The 13233-nt window shown below is 38.6% G+C and overlaps 1 protein-coding gene across 11 annotated transcripts in view; it reads left to right on the top strand.

Annotated features, from left to right (window-relative positions):
* The window catches only part of PLEKHA5 (pleckstrin homology domain containing A5), a 214046-nt gene extending 201239 nt beyond the window's left edge, over positions 1 to 12807 (top strand). For 8 of the 11 annotated variants that reach the window (XM_036297406.1, XM_036297407.1, XM_036297409.1 and 5 more), the window contains 7 exons: positions 1835 to 1953; positions 4260 to 4469; positions 5429 to 5569; positions 6112 to 6236; positions 8265 to 8410; positions 9914 to 10019; positions 11997 to 12807. In XM_036297406.1, the coding sequence (XP_036153299.1) occupies positions 1835 to 1953; positions 4260 to 4469; positions 5429 to 5569; positions 6112 to 6236; positions 8265 to 8410; positions 9914 to 10008 (836 nt within the window). In that variant the 3' untranslated portion in view covers positions 10009 to 10019; positions 11997 to 12807. The remainder of the gene's footprint in view (positions 1 to 1834; positions 1954 to 4259; positions 4470 to 5428; positions 5570 to 6111; positions 6237 to 8264; positions 8411 to 9913; positions 10020 to 11996) is intronic. The other 3 variants (XM_036297408.1, XM_036297412.1, XM_036297417.1) reach the window with 1 other exon arrangement.
* The last annotated feature ends 426 nt before the right edge of the window (positions 12808 to 13233 follow it).

Genomic DNA, 13233 nt, shown 5'->3' with positions numbered 1-13233 from the left:
AAAGTACACAGATCAATTGTGGTGCATTTTTAGCACATGACTTAAAGTAGGGCTTTTGTAAATGGGCTACTGACTGGCATAATAGTGGTCTTTTCTCTGTTTGAATTGCAAAATTATTTACTAGTATGCTGTTAAAAATTATTCTGTTCACATTCTCAAAAATACAACTCTATAATAAACATACTCACAGAGTTCATAAATAATATTAAAACTTAATTAAGCCTTGGCCAATTTGTCTCGGATGAGCATTGTCCCATGCACCACAAGGTGAAGGATTTGATGCCCAGTTAGGTCACATGCCCAGGCTGTGGTTCAATTCCCAGTCAGGCATCTACAGGAGGCCACCTATTGGTGTATCTCTCTCATATCAATGTCTCTCTATCTCTCTCTCCCTCTCTCCCCCCACCCCTCCCTTCTTCCTCTCTAAAATCAAAACACAACAATAACAAATAATTGAGTTGCAGATTGTTTGGTTTATAACCTAAAGGGGCCCTGAATGACTGATCTACCATTTGTCTCTGTGGGTGGGGGGGAGTAAGACACTTCTTTTTTCTGGTTGATGTGAGTTTTGGGGGTTTTTTTAATATATTTTATTGATTTTTTTACAGAGAGGAAGGGAGAGTGTTAGAGAGTTAGAAACATCAATGAGAGAGAAACATTGATCAGCTACCTCCTGCACACTCCCTACTGGGGTTGTGCCTGCAACCAAGGCACATACTCTTGACTGGAATCGAACCTGGGACCCTTGAGTCCGCAGGCCTATGCTCCATCCACTGAGCCAAACCAGTTAGGGCTGATGTGAGTTTTTGTTTTCTAATTGTAAAAGAGAGAGTGACCATGGTTACCTTAGTTAACTTTGTTAGTGGATTCTTTATTGAGACAGTACAGTATAATTGAAAGAGACCAACTGGAAATTAAGGACATTTAGATAAATCAAACTTTCCCGGCCACTTTTTGTCGTCTGTGGTGAGAGGATTAGATTAAGGCACTGAAAATGTGAATGATTCATGAAGAAGCTGAGTAGCAGCAGAGGGCTAACGCAGACTCCAGCCATGCTGCTGCTGAGCCCTGTGGACTTGAGGAAGCAAATAACCCATAAGGATCTATGATCCATGAGGGATACTGAAGTTTATAAATTTTTTTATTGATTGATGTGAGGGAGAGAGAGAGCGCGTGCCTTTAATTTGTTGTTCCACTTATTTATGCACTCATTGGTTTATTCTTGTATGGGCCCTCACCAGGGATCGAACCCACAACCTTGGTGTATCAGGACGACACTCTAACCAACTGAGCTACCCAGCCAGGGCATTAGTTTTTATATATATATATATATATATATATATATATATATATATATATATATATATATATATATTTTTTTTTTTTTTTTTTATTGATTTCAGAGAGGAAGAGAGAGGGAGAGAGAGAGAAAAACATCAATGATGAGAGAGAATCATTGATTGGCTGCCTCCTGCACAACCCCTACTGGGGATCGAGCCCGCAACCTTGGCATGTGCCCTTGATGGAATCGAACCCGGGACCCCTCAGTCCGCAGGCCGACGCTCTATCCACTGAGCCAAACCAGATAGGACAGGGGCATTACTTTTTAATATCATCTTTTAATTTGTAGAACTTTATTTCTAAATCTAACCCTACGTTTGTCTGGTAATATCATTGGCTAGCTTATGAGGTAGAAAAGGTAATGGAAGGCTAGTACATTTTCCCTGGCTCTTTCTAAACAGTAAATTTGTCTTGTGATTTTAGAAGCCTCAGAAATCGAGTGTATTTTAAAAAGCCATGTTATGTGAGAGATGTCTCCTATTTTAATTTTTAGGTTCCCACTTTCCTGTTGGAGTGGTGTCTCCCAGAACAAAGTCACCAACACCCGAATCTTCGACAATAGCCTCATATGTAACCTTAAGGAAAACTAAGAAGATGGTGGATTCAAGAACGGTATTTGGCTAGAAATTAATTTCTAGAAGGAGTCTGACACTTCTAAGAATTTCCTTGAGGAGAGGGATAGATGTGTCCTGTGGTCACCCAAGTTAATGGGTCTCCAAGCTAGCCTGAGTGTGCAGGGCTTTTCAACTGGGGTGGGTTTGGAGTTTGCCAGTCCTCTGGCTACTCTGAGAAACGTGAATTGGGATTAGGAAATAAATCCTGTGTTTCACACTTTCATCTGAGATCATTTAATTCAGACCGTCTGATCTTGGAAGATTCTCAGGGTATATACCTCCCTTTCACCAAGTAGTCTTAGAAATTTGAGCTGGAAAAGAACTTCTACTTTGCATCTTTGCAGAGTCTCTACTTACTTGATATGAGATCATTTTAAGCTATAAGAAAAGATTGAATGGTACGACAAAGGAAAAGGTCTATGGTTATCTTTGAAAGATATTAAAGTATAGCTACCAAGTATATGCCAAAAAATCTGACAAATCTATATATAAGAACTATATTTTCAATTAATACAAAATTATAAAGACCCATATAGAAATAATTAATGTAGAATAAAAATAATGAATAGCTATGTGTCAATATTTACATGACTGATCATGATTGTATAATACTATTGCTTATTCATAGAGTTAGGCATTTTTTGCAGATTGGAGGGTGTTTTCTGTGGGAATTGTGATGCTAAAGTAAACAGAAAAAGGATGTTGAGATCAAGCAGAAGACATTAATGGATTTATATTGTTCTTTTTTTTATAACTCTCTTAGATACTAGAAGAAAAGATTCTGCATAACTGAATACTAGGGGGGAAAGTATAGAAAACTATAGTTCTATAATGTTGGTACAAGGGAGATCTTTATAAGCAATACCTGCTTATAAATACCTGCAATATAACAGACAAGTTCCATAACAGATGAGGAATAAATATAAATTATTTCTTTTTAAGGGTTTTTGTAGAAAATATGAAATAATAGTTCACAAATAAATGAAAATTGCTCAGCCTCAGTAATAATTTTTTAAAATCCTAACTGAGCTGCCCCAATGAGTTACTCTTTCCCAATTATCATATTGGAGAAAAGACCTAAAAATTAATAATATCCAACATTTAAAAAGAAGAAAGTAGACTTGTACAATCACTTGATAAAGTAAGTTGCGGTGTGATAACATTTTTATGTAAACATAGAAAAACCAGGAGGAATACACATTTGTGAATTCACATTTGTGAAAGGTGCACTAAAGTAGCCAACTTCCCAATCAGTATCTAGAATTAAATTTTTTTTTAAAGCAAATATGTTTTATTTTACAAATACATGCGAATCACTTATTTCTGCCCGCTAGTCCTTTTCATTTTCCTTTTAGTTTCAACTTTAAGATATTTATTCTGTACAGTAGGGGATAGTTCTAGAGTTACAGCTCGTGCCTACAAACATTGTCCAGACTGGAGTGGAAAGGAAGGAATCTTAGCCATTGGCCTGCTATAGTGCTTGGTCACAGGAATACTTACCTCTGTCTTGGGTTCTCCCCAAATCTCCTCCAATGTCTTCATCGGTTTCCACCAATTCGGACCAGAAGATCCAAAGGACCCTATGAATTCCATAGCTTCTAGAATATGTTTAATCTTTAAAAATTCTACCATAAAATAAGCTAAAATTTGCTTATGATTAATTATTGAAGTATTTATTTTGGATCTTGTACCAATGTCTTTTTATATCCTTAATAAGAAAGTGAAAAGTAAGAATTGGTTGTTTAATAGGACTAATATTTTTAAACCCTTTAGTAAACCATAAAAATTAGTCATATATATGTAATGCTTTCAAATATAACCATCTGATTTATAGAAAATAAATAATTCCATAGTTTTATTCTTGATCATAAACTAAGGATGTTTTCTCTACTAGTCTTTCACGTTACAGTTTCATTAAAATAAGTCACTGATATTTAGAAACTGTGCCCCCTATTTTCTCCTGTTCAAGTTTTTTATAATTTCCTGTTGCATGGGGTAGAATCATTCCAGAGCTGCCATACCCATTTGTACTTGGGGAAGGGCGGGGAGAAGAGAGATAGAGAGAGAAATACCGTTACTATTTTCTTTTCTCTTTCTCCTCTCTTTCCATCATAGACTATGCATCACCAATTACCTATTGAGGTTAAAATAATTTGCCTTTCTGTTGTTATATAAGTGACATTCAAAACCTCCACTTTTGATTTTGAAGACAAAAGAAATGCATTTCAGAACCTATTTTATTTCAACATACTTTTCAGAAGTCACTGTAATTATGTGTTCATATGTTTATCCTTTAATTTAAAGGAAAGACCAAGGAGTGCAGTGGAGCAGCTGTGTTTGGCTGAAAGTACTCGACCTAGGATGACTGTGGAAGAACAAATGGAAAGAATAAGGAGGCATCAACAAGCATGCTTAAGGGAAAAGAAAAAAGCATTACATGTTATTGGTGCTTTAGACCAGTCACCCTTACAGAGTCCTTCAAACTTAAGGGATAATCCATTCAGGGTTACCCAGGTATAGCAGTTGCTTTTAATCATTGTGTGAAAAACTACTATCACTTGAATCTTAGAATCATAGTTACATGTTTTATGGGTTTTCACATGTCTGCCATATGGATAGTTATTTTATATTCTTTAACTGGTATAATGATAAGCTAAGACAGCTTAGTATAATGGAAATTCCCTGTGTTCAAAAACCAAAGCTAAGTAGCTTGTTGGGTGCCTTTGCACCAGCCATGGACTTAATCTCCTCTGCTGTAAATCAGGTAATGATTCGACCTGTCCTCTCTCCCTCACAGAGATACTAAGAAGATAAAAGTGCTTTCAGCAAATGTGAAATGCCATGCAGGTTACCAAGATAGTCCCCAATTCCCCTCCCAATAAAATGTGTATTACTCTGTGGCCTAATTTCACATGACCTAAATTGGAGCCGGAGAGAGCATCTAAATTAAAGCTCTGCTATTCATCTCATTTCAGCTTCCGCATTGTAAACTGACAACCTTTCGTTCCTTATTATTTGTTTGTGCGTTACCCCGATTCATAAATCAGAGGCTAGTAGCTTCAGTTTGATCTATCCCTGTTAGCAGACATGGATCAGCTGAAAGTGCTTCCCCGTCTTCCTAGAAGTCTCCTTTTCATTGAACCCAGAGCAGGCATCACTAATGGAGAGTCAGCGATTAGCAGTGTAATAACTGCATTCTGCAAATTCCAAAATGGGTGGTGTTAAAAATAAGAGAGATGAGGATGAAAAAGTGTGAAATACTGCCTTTTGTTATTATGCCATATATAATACCTAAATAATTAATATGTAGATAACATATATAAGTATATTGATATATATTAAATATATCTTGTTCGTCTTGATTTTCATAAAGAAAGCTTTTGAGTGAAGATCTGGCTTTCTTTTAGAATTAGCAGGTGCCATCTAAATGGTGCATAGTGTGACTCTAAGACTGCTCTGTGTCTTTTGGACAGACTCGAAGGAAGGATGATAACAGTAAGGACCCGGACACTGTCATTAGAGAAAATGATGTAAAGCCAAACCATGAAACTCCTGCAGCAGAAATTGTTCGACTAAAAGAAGCTGAACCGCAAAACACAGATTTCAGTGAAGAGGTACAGAACTTATGTAAGGACAGATATTCCAAGGGGTGGGGGCAGGTTTTTTTGAAGATGAGATCAGGTGGTAATAAGGTTGAAAGTAATGTTTCATTCTGCCACAAAAGGCAAAGATCTAAGTGAAATGATCGGTTTTATATAATTTCATTAATTTAAAACTTTAAAACATGTCCAATCTTGGCTGGATTAAATTGCTGCTGGCCCAATTAAATTTGAACTCTTATATCCCAAAACAACTAACTAAAGCAATGTGCTTCGTCCCTTTGGGCAAATAACTTTTTATATTAGTAGTAAAGAATGTTAAGGAGGCATTTTAGATCCTGCTTCCTGGCATGTCAGTTTGGTGCAAATAAACTCATAAAAAAAATTTTTAATGTTAATATTTTTAAGATACTTGAGTCTACATTTATATTTCAGTAAGTATTTGACAGCATATGATTTTTTTAAACTTTTATTTAGTAATTATTTTAGATTTACTAATCAATATTAGATGTGGTATGAATGCCTTGAAAAAGAAAGTCTTTCTTCTTCTTCTGTAGTTTAAAAAAACAGAAAATGTTTTTTATGAAACACTTCTCAAGCCTGAGCCAAATGGAGTAAACTCTGAGGAAATGATGGATAAAGAAAGAAACAAAGAAGAAATGCCAGAGGATGTTTCATACAGGTACTAATGAAGGGAAACAAACAAATCATTCACAGATTTGTATAACTGCTTAAAAAATGGTAAACTTCGCCAGCACCGGTTTGGCTCAGTGGATAGAGCGTCGGCCTGCGGACTCAGGGGTCCCAGGTTCGATTCCGGTCAAGGGCATGTACCTTGGTTGCGGGCACATCCCCAGTGGGGGGCGTGCAGGAGGCAGCTGATCGATGTTTCTCTCTCATCGATGTTTCTAACTCTCTATCCCTTCCTCTGTCCCTTCCTCTCTGTAAAAAATCAATAAAATATATTTAAAAAAAAAAAAAATGGTAAACTTCAGAGTCAAAAAGTCTTGGATTCCAGTCCCAGCAAGCTACATACCTGCTTAAGGTGCAGTTTCCTCACTTAGAAGAATGGGGGTAATAATGGTATCTATTTCACAAGTGTTTTGTAAGGATTAAAAAAGAAAATACATGTTTAGCACTTAACACTGTGCTTAGCACCTAGGAAGTAGTTAATACCTTTTTTTTTTTTTCTAGAAGAGCAAGCAGTGAGACTAGGAAGGGCTTAGGAGAAGCCACAGGAGAGCCAGGCTGGGCTGCTTTGGCTCACTGGGAAGACAGAGAAAGAGGGGCCTTGGAGACAGGTTCAGGGGGTTAGCCCGGGATGAGCTGCCGCTGCCCATTGCTCCCCTGGTTGCAAGTCTCATGAGGTCCCTTAGAGATTAGGGAATACGTGTCTGTGGGAGAAGGAAAGGGGGGACAAAATGGCACAGGTATGCTCTCTGGAGGGAGAGCACCTCGATGCCTTTTCTTTAAATGCCAAAAGGCACATAAGCTATAGCAAAGTAAGCACCTCACCATTGCCTTTGTAATGATAGTCATTGATCAAAAGAAGTCTAAGCTGTCTGGTAAGTGTTTCAAAAATTATAGTGCTTTGCTGTTTATTTTTAGCTGTGTTTATTAACTAGCATCTTTAAGTGCATATCCTCAGTCTCATCCTCCATTTAAAAAATTACCCATGTTAGAAAAGAGAAATGCTATGAACTAATGTTATTAGCAATGCCTTTATATTTCAAATTCAATTCTGCTATTCATTGAAGTCATTGAACAAAATATTTGGCAAAAGCTGATAAGAAAAATATCTCTGCTGAATTTTTGTTAATAGGCATAGATTGAAACACATCCAGTATAATATATATATATATATATATATATATATATATATATATATACATATCTTATATAATAAAAGGCTAATATGCAAATCGACCGAACAGCGGAATGACCGATCACTATGACGCACACTGACCAGCAGGGGGCAGATGCTCAATGCAGGAGCTGCTCCCTGGTGGTCAGTGTGCTCCCACAGAGGGAGTGCCACTCAGCTAGAAGCTGGGCTTACGGCTGGCAAGCGTAGCCAGGCTGAGGGACCTTCCCCCCACCACCACCCTGAGTGCACAAATTTCGTGCACCGGGCCTCTAGAGTGTGTGTGTGTGTGTGTGTGTGTGTGTGTGTGTGTGTGTACACATACATACATACATACATACATACAGTACACATAGACAACAGTATGGGGACAGCCAGAGGACAGGGAGGTGAGGGGAGGTGGAAGAGGGCAAAGGGGATAAGTGGGGATGGAAAGAGACTTGACTTTGGGCAATGGGCACATGGTGCAGAATGCAGATATTTCGTTGAGTTGTGCACTTGAAACCTGTATGGTTTTGTTAACCAATATCACCCCAATCAACTCAGTTTTTAAAAATCTATGAGTTCAGCCTGGCTGGTGTTGCTCAGTGGTTGAGCATCGACCCGTACACCAAGAGGTCACCAGTTTGATTCCCAGTCAGTTCACATGCCCGTGTGTGGGCTTGATTCCCCAGTAGGGGGCGTGCAGGAGGCAGCCAATCAATGATTCTGTCTCATTGCTGTTTCTTTCTCTCCCTCTCCTTTCCTTTCCTTTCTAAAAATCAATTTTAAAATGTTTTTTAAATAAATTAGAAGAAAACTTAATTGCATTCTATAATAAATTTTAAAACATCTTATTTTCATTAGCCCTCAAAATGAGACACAGATCACAAATCATAAATCAGAAGGCCATCCTGAAGAAAATACCGAGGACAATATTCCTGAGCAGGAAGAAAGTGATGTTTCTTATGAACTAACTCCTGAGGCTTCTAAAGGAAACCAAACAATGGCAGGTAGATATGACACATTTCATAATTTTCTCACTGACGCTTCCTCTGGACCTCTGAGCCTATTTCCCATGTAAAGGTTTTAGCAAGTTAAGCACCTTGACTACAGATGAATCCACCTTTGCCTTCCACAAGCACCTTTAGGAGGGTTGCCGCTGAAAAGGAGAAAAGGGTGACCCCGCCTAACCAGCTTTGTACACTTGGAGGCTACTATTCTGGCTTGGGATCAGTTCGTTTTTGGTTTGGGTTTTGCTTTTATTCCTAACACATACCATAAATTCTTTTCTAATAAGAAGATTCTTCAGTACTTGGAAAATTTACCTGTTAGAGTCTCTGAGAGTAGATTCTCAGTGTTCACAAACCTACCACTTTAGAAACTGGACGACTGAATGTCTCCATTGGTAGAATGGATCTGTTTACGCTAGCCTAATCCATATCTGGGGTTTTCTTTGACAGTAGAAGACTGTGATCCATAGCTAAAAATGAAAGATTTCTGTGCTGTTCTTTCACGTGTTTAGACTCTTCACATATCTTTTTTTCTCTTTTTTTCTTTATTTAGGACTTTGGGGGGGGGGGGGGGCAGGGATCATAACACTAATGTATATTTCCAGCTCAAAAAACTATTCGTAGTAATCCTCCCTCTCCCCTGCCACTCCCCTAATCACTTTGCAGAAGGGTAGGAACAATGAAATTCAGTTATTCAGGATTGTCCTTAGGTAGAGCATTTTTTTGCATCTGATATGCATATGACATGCAAATTTATCTCATCATGATCCTTTGTAACCAGTAGTAACCGCTCTCTCTTCCTTTGTCTCACTATCACTTACAAGGTGCTGTACACAGAAATTCTCACTTATTTTTTCATTGTCAGTGACACTTTTAGTTACTGTTGTGGCAGGCCTGGGTCAAAGTGGTGTTATAGCTGTATTAAAACCACAACGTTTAAACTGTAGTGTATACCCGCATGGAACTAGAAAGGCTTTTAAAAAGTGATTCACTGCTAGACACCTGAAAATTGACTTCAAAGCAAAAAAAAATCCTTATATAATAAAAGAGTAATATGCAAATTGTTCCCTCGACCGGGAGTTCCACTGGAGTTCGACCAGGGGGCAGGGCAGGCCAGCCAACTGCCGGGGGCCCCACCCACTGCCGGCCTGGCCCAATTTCCCCACCAGACTCACCCATGCACAAATTCGTGCACCGGGCCTCTAGTATATATATATATATATATATATATATATATATATATATATATATATATATATATATATATTTTCATTTTTATGAGATACAGTTGACATATAGCACTGTGTAAGTTTAAGGTCTACAAGGAAGAAAAAGCTTAAACTGTTCCAGAGACATTTCATGCTGAATACTCAGTTTGCAGATTAGAAAGTAAACCAAATGCAACTATTATTTCCTCCTCGAAACATGTTCTTCACAGCATCAGCTTTCCTTCCCCAAGTGTCTGAAAGATGTTTCTCTTCTCGCGTTTTCTCGGTGTTTTAGTGAAAAGTCTGCCCTCGTCTCCGGAGTCCTCCGCCTCCCCGGGCCCGCCCGCCCAGCCGCAGCTCACGGAAGGATCGCATTTCATGTGTGTGTAGTTTCGGAGCAAGTACGTGGTTTCCCTTCGCGCTTTCCCCGTAGACTTTCTGACCAACGGCAATTGCATTCATTCGCCGGTTTAGTGAATAAAAACGGAGATTAATTCCAGGCCAGGCTTAGGGATAGTTGGCAGAGCAAGTATTGGAACCACGGGCAGTAACTCACGTTTCCACCCTTGGCCCTTCCAGTGATTGGCTGTCTTCCAATGTCTTCCAGCATTTTCCCTGTCTCTTATTTCATCTGCAAAAACAGCAAAACCTGGCCGGGACGTCCAACGCCAAAACAGGCCTCACAGTGTTTTGCAGCTGTGTTCCCATTGAATGTTCCTTTTCCATAGTCAGGTCTCAGAAGTCTGTTTAAGTCATTACATGTCGATTGAGTAATGTTTCTAAGTTAGTTTGACATATCTACCGCATTGGGAGTTTGTTAATTATTTTAAAGGACAAAGAAATGTTTATGGTATAGCCTAATAGATGGAATATTAAAATCTTTAAGATATATTAGAAATTATTTCTAAATTTAAAAAAAAATTTTTTTTTTTTAAGACAAGGAAGTAGTTACTCAGAAAGCCATGGGCAGGGAAAGAGAGGAGAGAGCCTTCCTTGGAGTAAGGTTCCTTCAACCACAGTTTCAGAACTGAGAATAAACCTTAAATTATTTAAACAACGCTAAATGCTACCTGCACTTCTGTGCGTGTAGATATACACTGTTTTTAACTTGTCAGAAGATCCGTAAGATATGGAGTGAGCATGTTATGCCCTTTTCTGCATTTTTTTTCCCCTCAAAATATCTACCAGATCTAGTAATTTTGTGCCCTAAGGTGACCGCCAGTTTCTGTTACATAGTTATAAGCAGCGAAAACACCTTGAGACATGAGCATGTTGCACATCGCTTGACTTCTAGATTCTCAGAGTAACTGAGTACGGCAACTGACCCGACCACGTCGCTTCAGTGGGCTTTTTTTCCCAGAGCCCCCTCACTCCAGTCACACCGTTTGGCAGCAGCTATGATCCGCACCCTTCCTTTCAGCCAGAAGGGTTTGTGTTGAACTGTCTTGTCCTGTTTGTAACTTTTGTTTGAGATTGTGTCTATCTGGAGCCCTGTCGGTGCCGGATTGACATCCTTTCTGGAGTCACAAACCATCTATCTGTTAGAGTCTCACCTGTGCCTTTGCCTCTGTCGCTCGAGAATTTAAACTTTAAACTTAATATGTTGAGAAGTGACAGTTCTCACTAGTGACAGAGTCACATCCGGCAGAGGAATAGTAAACATTATGCTCCACTGATACCTCCTGTCTGAAGAAGTGATCAGGGGCCCCTGTCCGTCTTAGTGGAGAAATGTACATTAGAAACCTTGCTCCTTACCTTTTGGTTCGATAAACAGGGTACAACTCTTTGTGCACAAGCCATTCTGGTAATAACAAGTGTTCAGTTAAAACTCAAGCACATTTCCAGGTTCCTTAATTTGTTATTACTGGATTTTGTTTTGTTTTACTTTTATTTCCAGAGCCACTAGCATTACACACTAAAATGAGGTAGTTATGGCCTGATAGTTTCCAGTCCTGTGGCATGCAGCCACCATGAATAACGAGTGACACTCAAATGTGGTTATTTTATATCTTTGTATTGTGCCCATGTCATCTTTCTGAACTAGTAGTTCTGGCAGAACCTAGGAAAGTTTTACACACAGGCACTGCTATGCAGGCAGCTCACCACATTATTACATGTGAAGTTATGCAAATCTTTGCTCATTTTGCTGATCTTTTGGATTCTGAATTGCTCTTTTAATTGCATTATGCTCCTTTGCTTTGTGAATTGAGCTTTTGGAAATGAAGAGAGAATGTCCTTTAATTGTATTATGTTTTTGGATTTTCAAGGCCATGCTGGTCAGTTCTATTGTTATGGATTGTCAGCCTTAGTTGCTTTAGGAAATGGTCATTCATTAACTTGCAGGTGTCAAAGTAAATTTCCCTCTCTTTGTTTTTCAGCTACACTGACTTCCGTGGAAGCTATTCAGACCTAAGGACCCGGACCTTCGGCAATGTGAGAAGATATTGTACAGTATATTTTAAATCTATGAAATTCATAGTTCTGATGCTTTCGGCCACAGAGCATCGTTTTATCACTTCTGGAAAATGTTTATTCCAAAACAGCTTTAATGGCCCATATGTGCACTCCGTAATCTCAAGGTTATTATTCTGACACCAGCTTGCTGCTATGATTTCAGAGCACATAAGTCAAGGTGCTTTTTACTGTGTGGTCCCACAGCCAGAGCTCACTTAGTTGCTGATTTCCAGATTTTGATGTTTCTAAAGTCTAGGTGGAGTTATATTTCCTTTTTCTTTTCAGTACATCATTTTAGTTCTTTCCAATGAAGCTTGTTTTGTTTTGTGTTTTCCTTCCATTTTGGCTACTGCAAGGCTTTGTTTCTCACTTGATTTGTAAAAATTTTATATATATATATTTAAAATGTGCCATTTTATTATTGCTAAGTGAAGTACGTCTCGTTTCCTGCTATAATTATTTCTCAGTCAGATTGCAATGTCAGCAGTTACTGCCACACTCTTGTCAGCTTAAACACAAATGTTATCGCTTACTGTTTCTTGAAAGACAATTTAAAATGTGGGTATTTTGAAGTACTGGGCTTATACTTCATTGGAATAGATGTGTACAGCAATAAGCAGGTTTTCAAATCCAGTACTTAGTTTGTGTACAAATGTAATTATGTTCATTGTGTATATATTATACAATGAGCACATGTAATGTATTAAAGGCTACTTACTATTGTTTAAATGCAAATGTTCATATCTCATTTCTTTTTTTATCATGTTAAATAAATGTTGATGTTCTTAAATCACTTGTGTTAGAATTTTTGCTCTTTCCATCTAAAATGGCAAGCCCGAGGACCAAGAGACTTGCGGGGGGGTGGGGGGCGCGGGTATGTTAATCTTATCATTGTAGAGAACATCACAGGACCTTTTCCGTCATGGAGCCCAGCCTCCCCGTCAGGTTGAGGAACTTGAGGCCCAGAGAGATAAATTGCTTTTTGGCCACAGTTACATTTCATTCAGTGACAGAATTTGGACCAGAATACAGTTTTTCTGACTTGTCCCCTAAGGCCATCAGCTCAACACCACTGGGCAAATTTAGTTTTCTGAGGTTTCTCTACCTCATGTTGTGGAAACCAGCTCCAAGCATCTGTAGTCTCACTCTGCTCCGTGGTTT

This window comes from Myotis myotis, unplaced genomic scaffold (genome assembly GCF_014108235.1).
Source record: "Myotis myotis isolate mMyoMyo1 unplaced genomic scaffold, mMyoMyo1.p scaffold_m19_p_3, whole genome shotgun sequence".
NCBI classification, from domain to species: Eukaryota; Metazoa; Chordata; class Mammalia; order Chiroptera; family Vespertilionidae; genus Myotis; species Myotis myotis.
The sequence above is the reverse complement of the archived record's forward strand: the minus strand, read 5'-3'. Positions and strand labels throughout refer to the sequence as shown.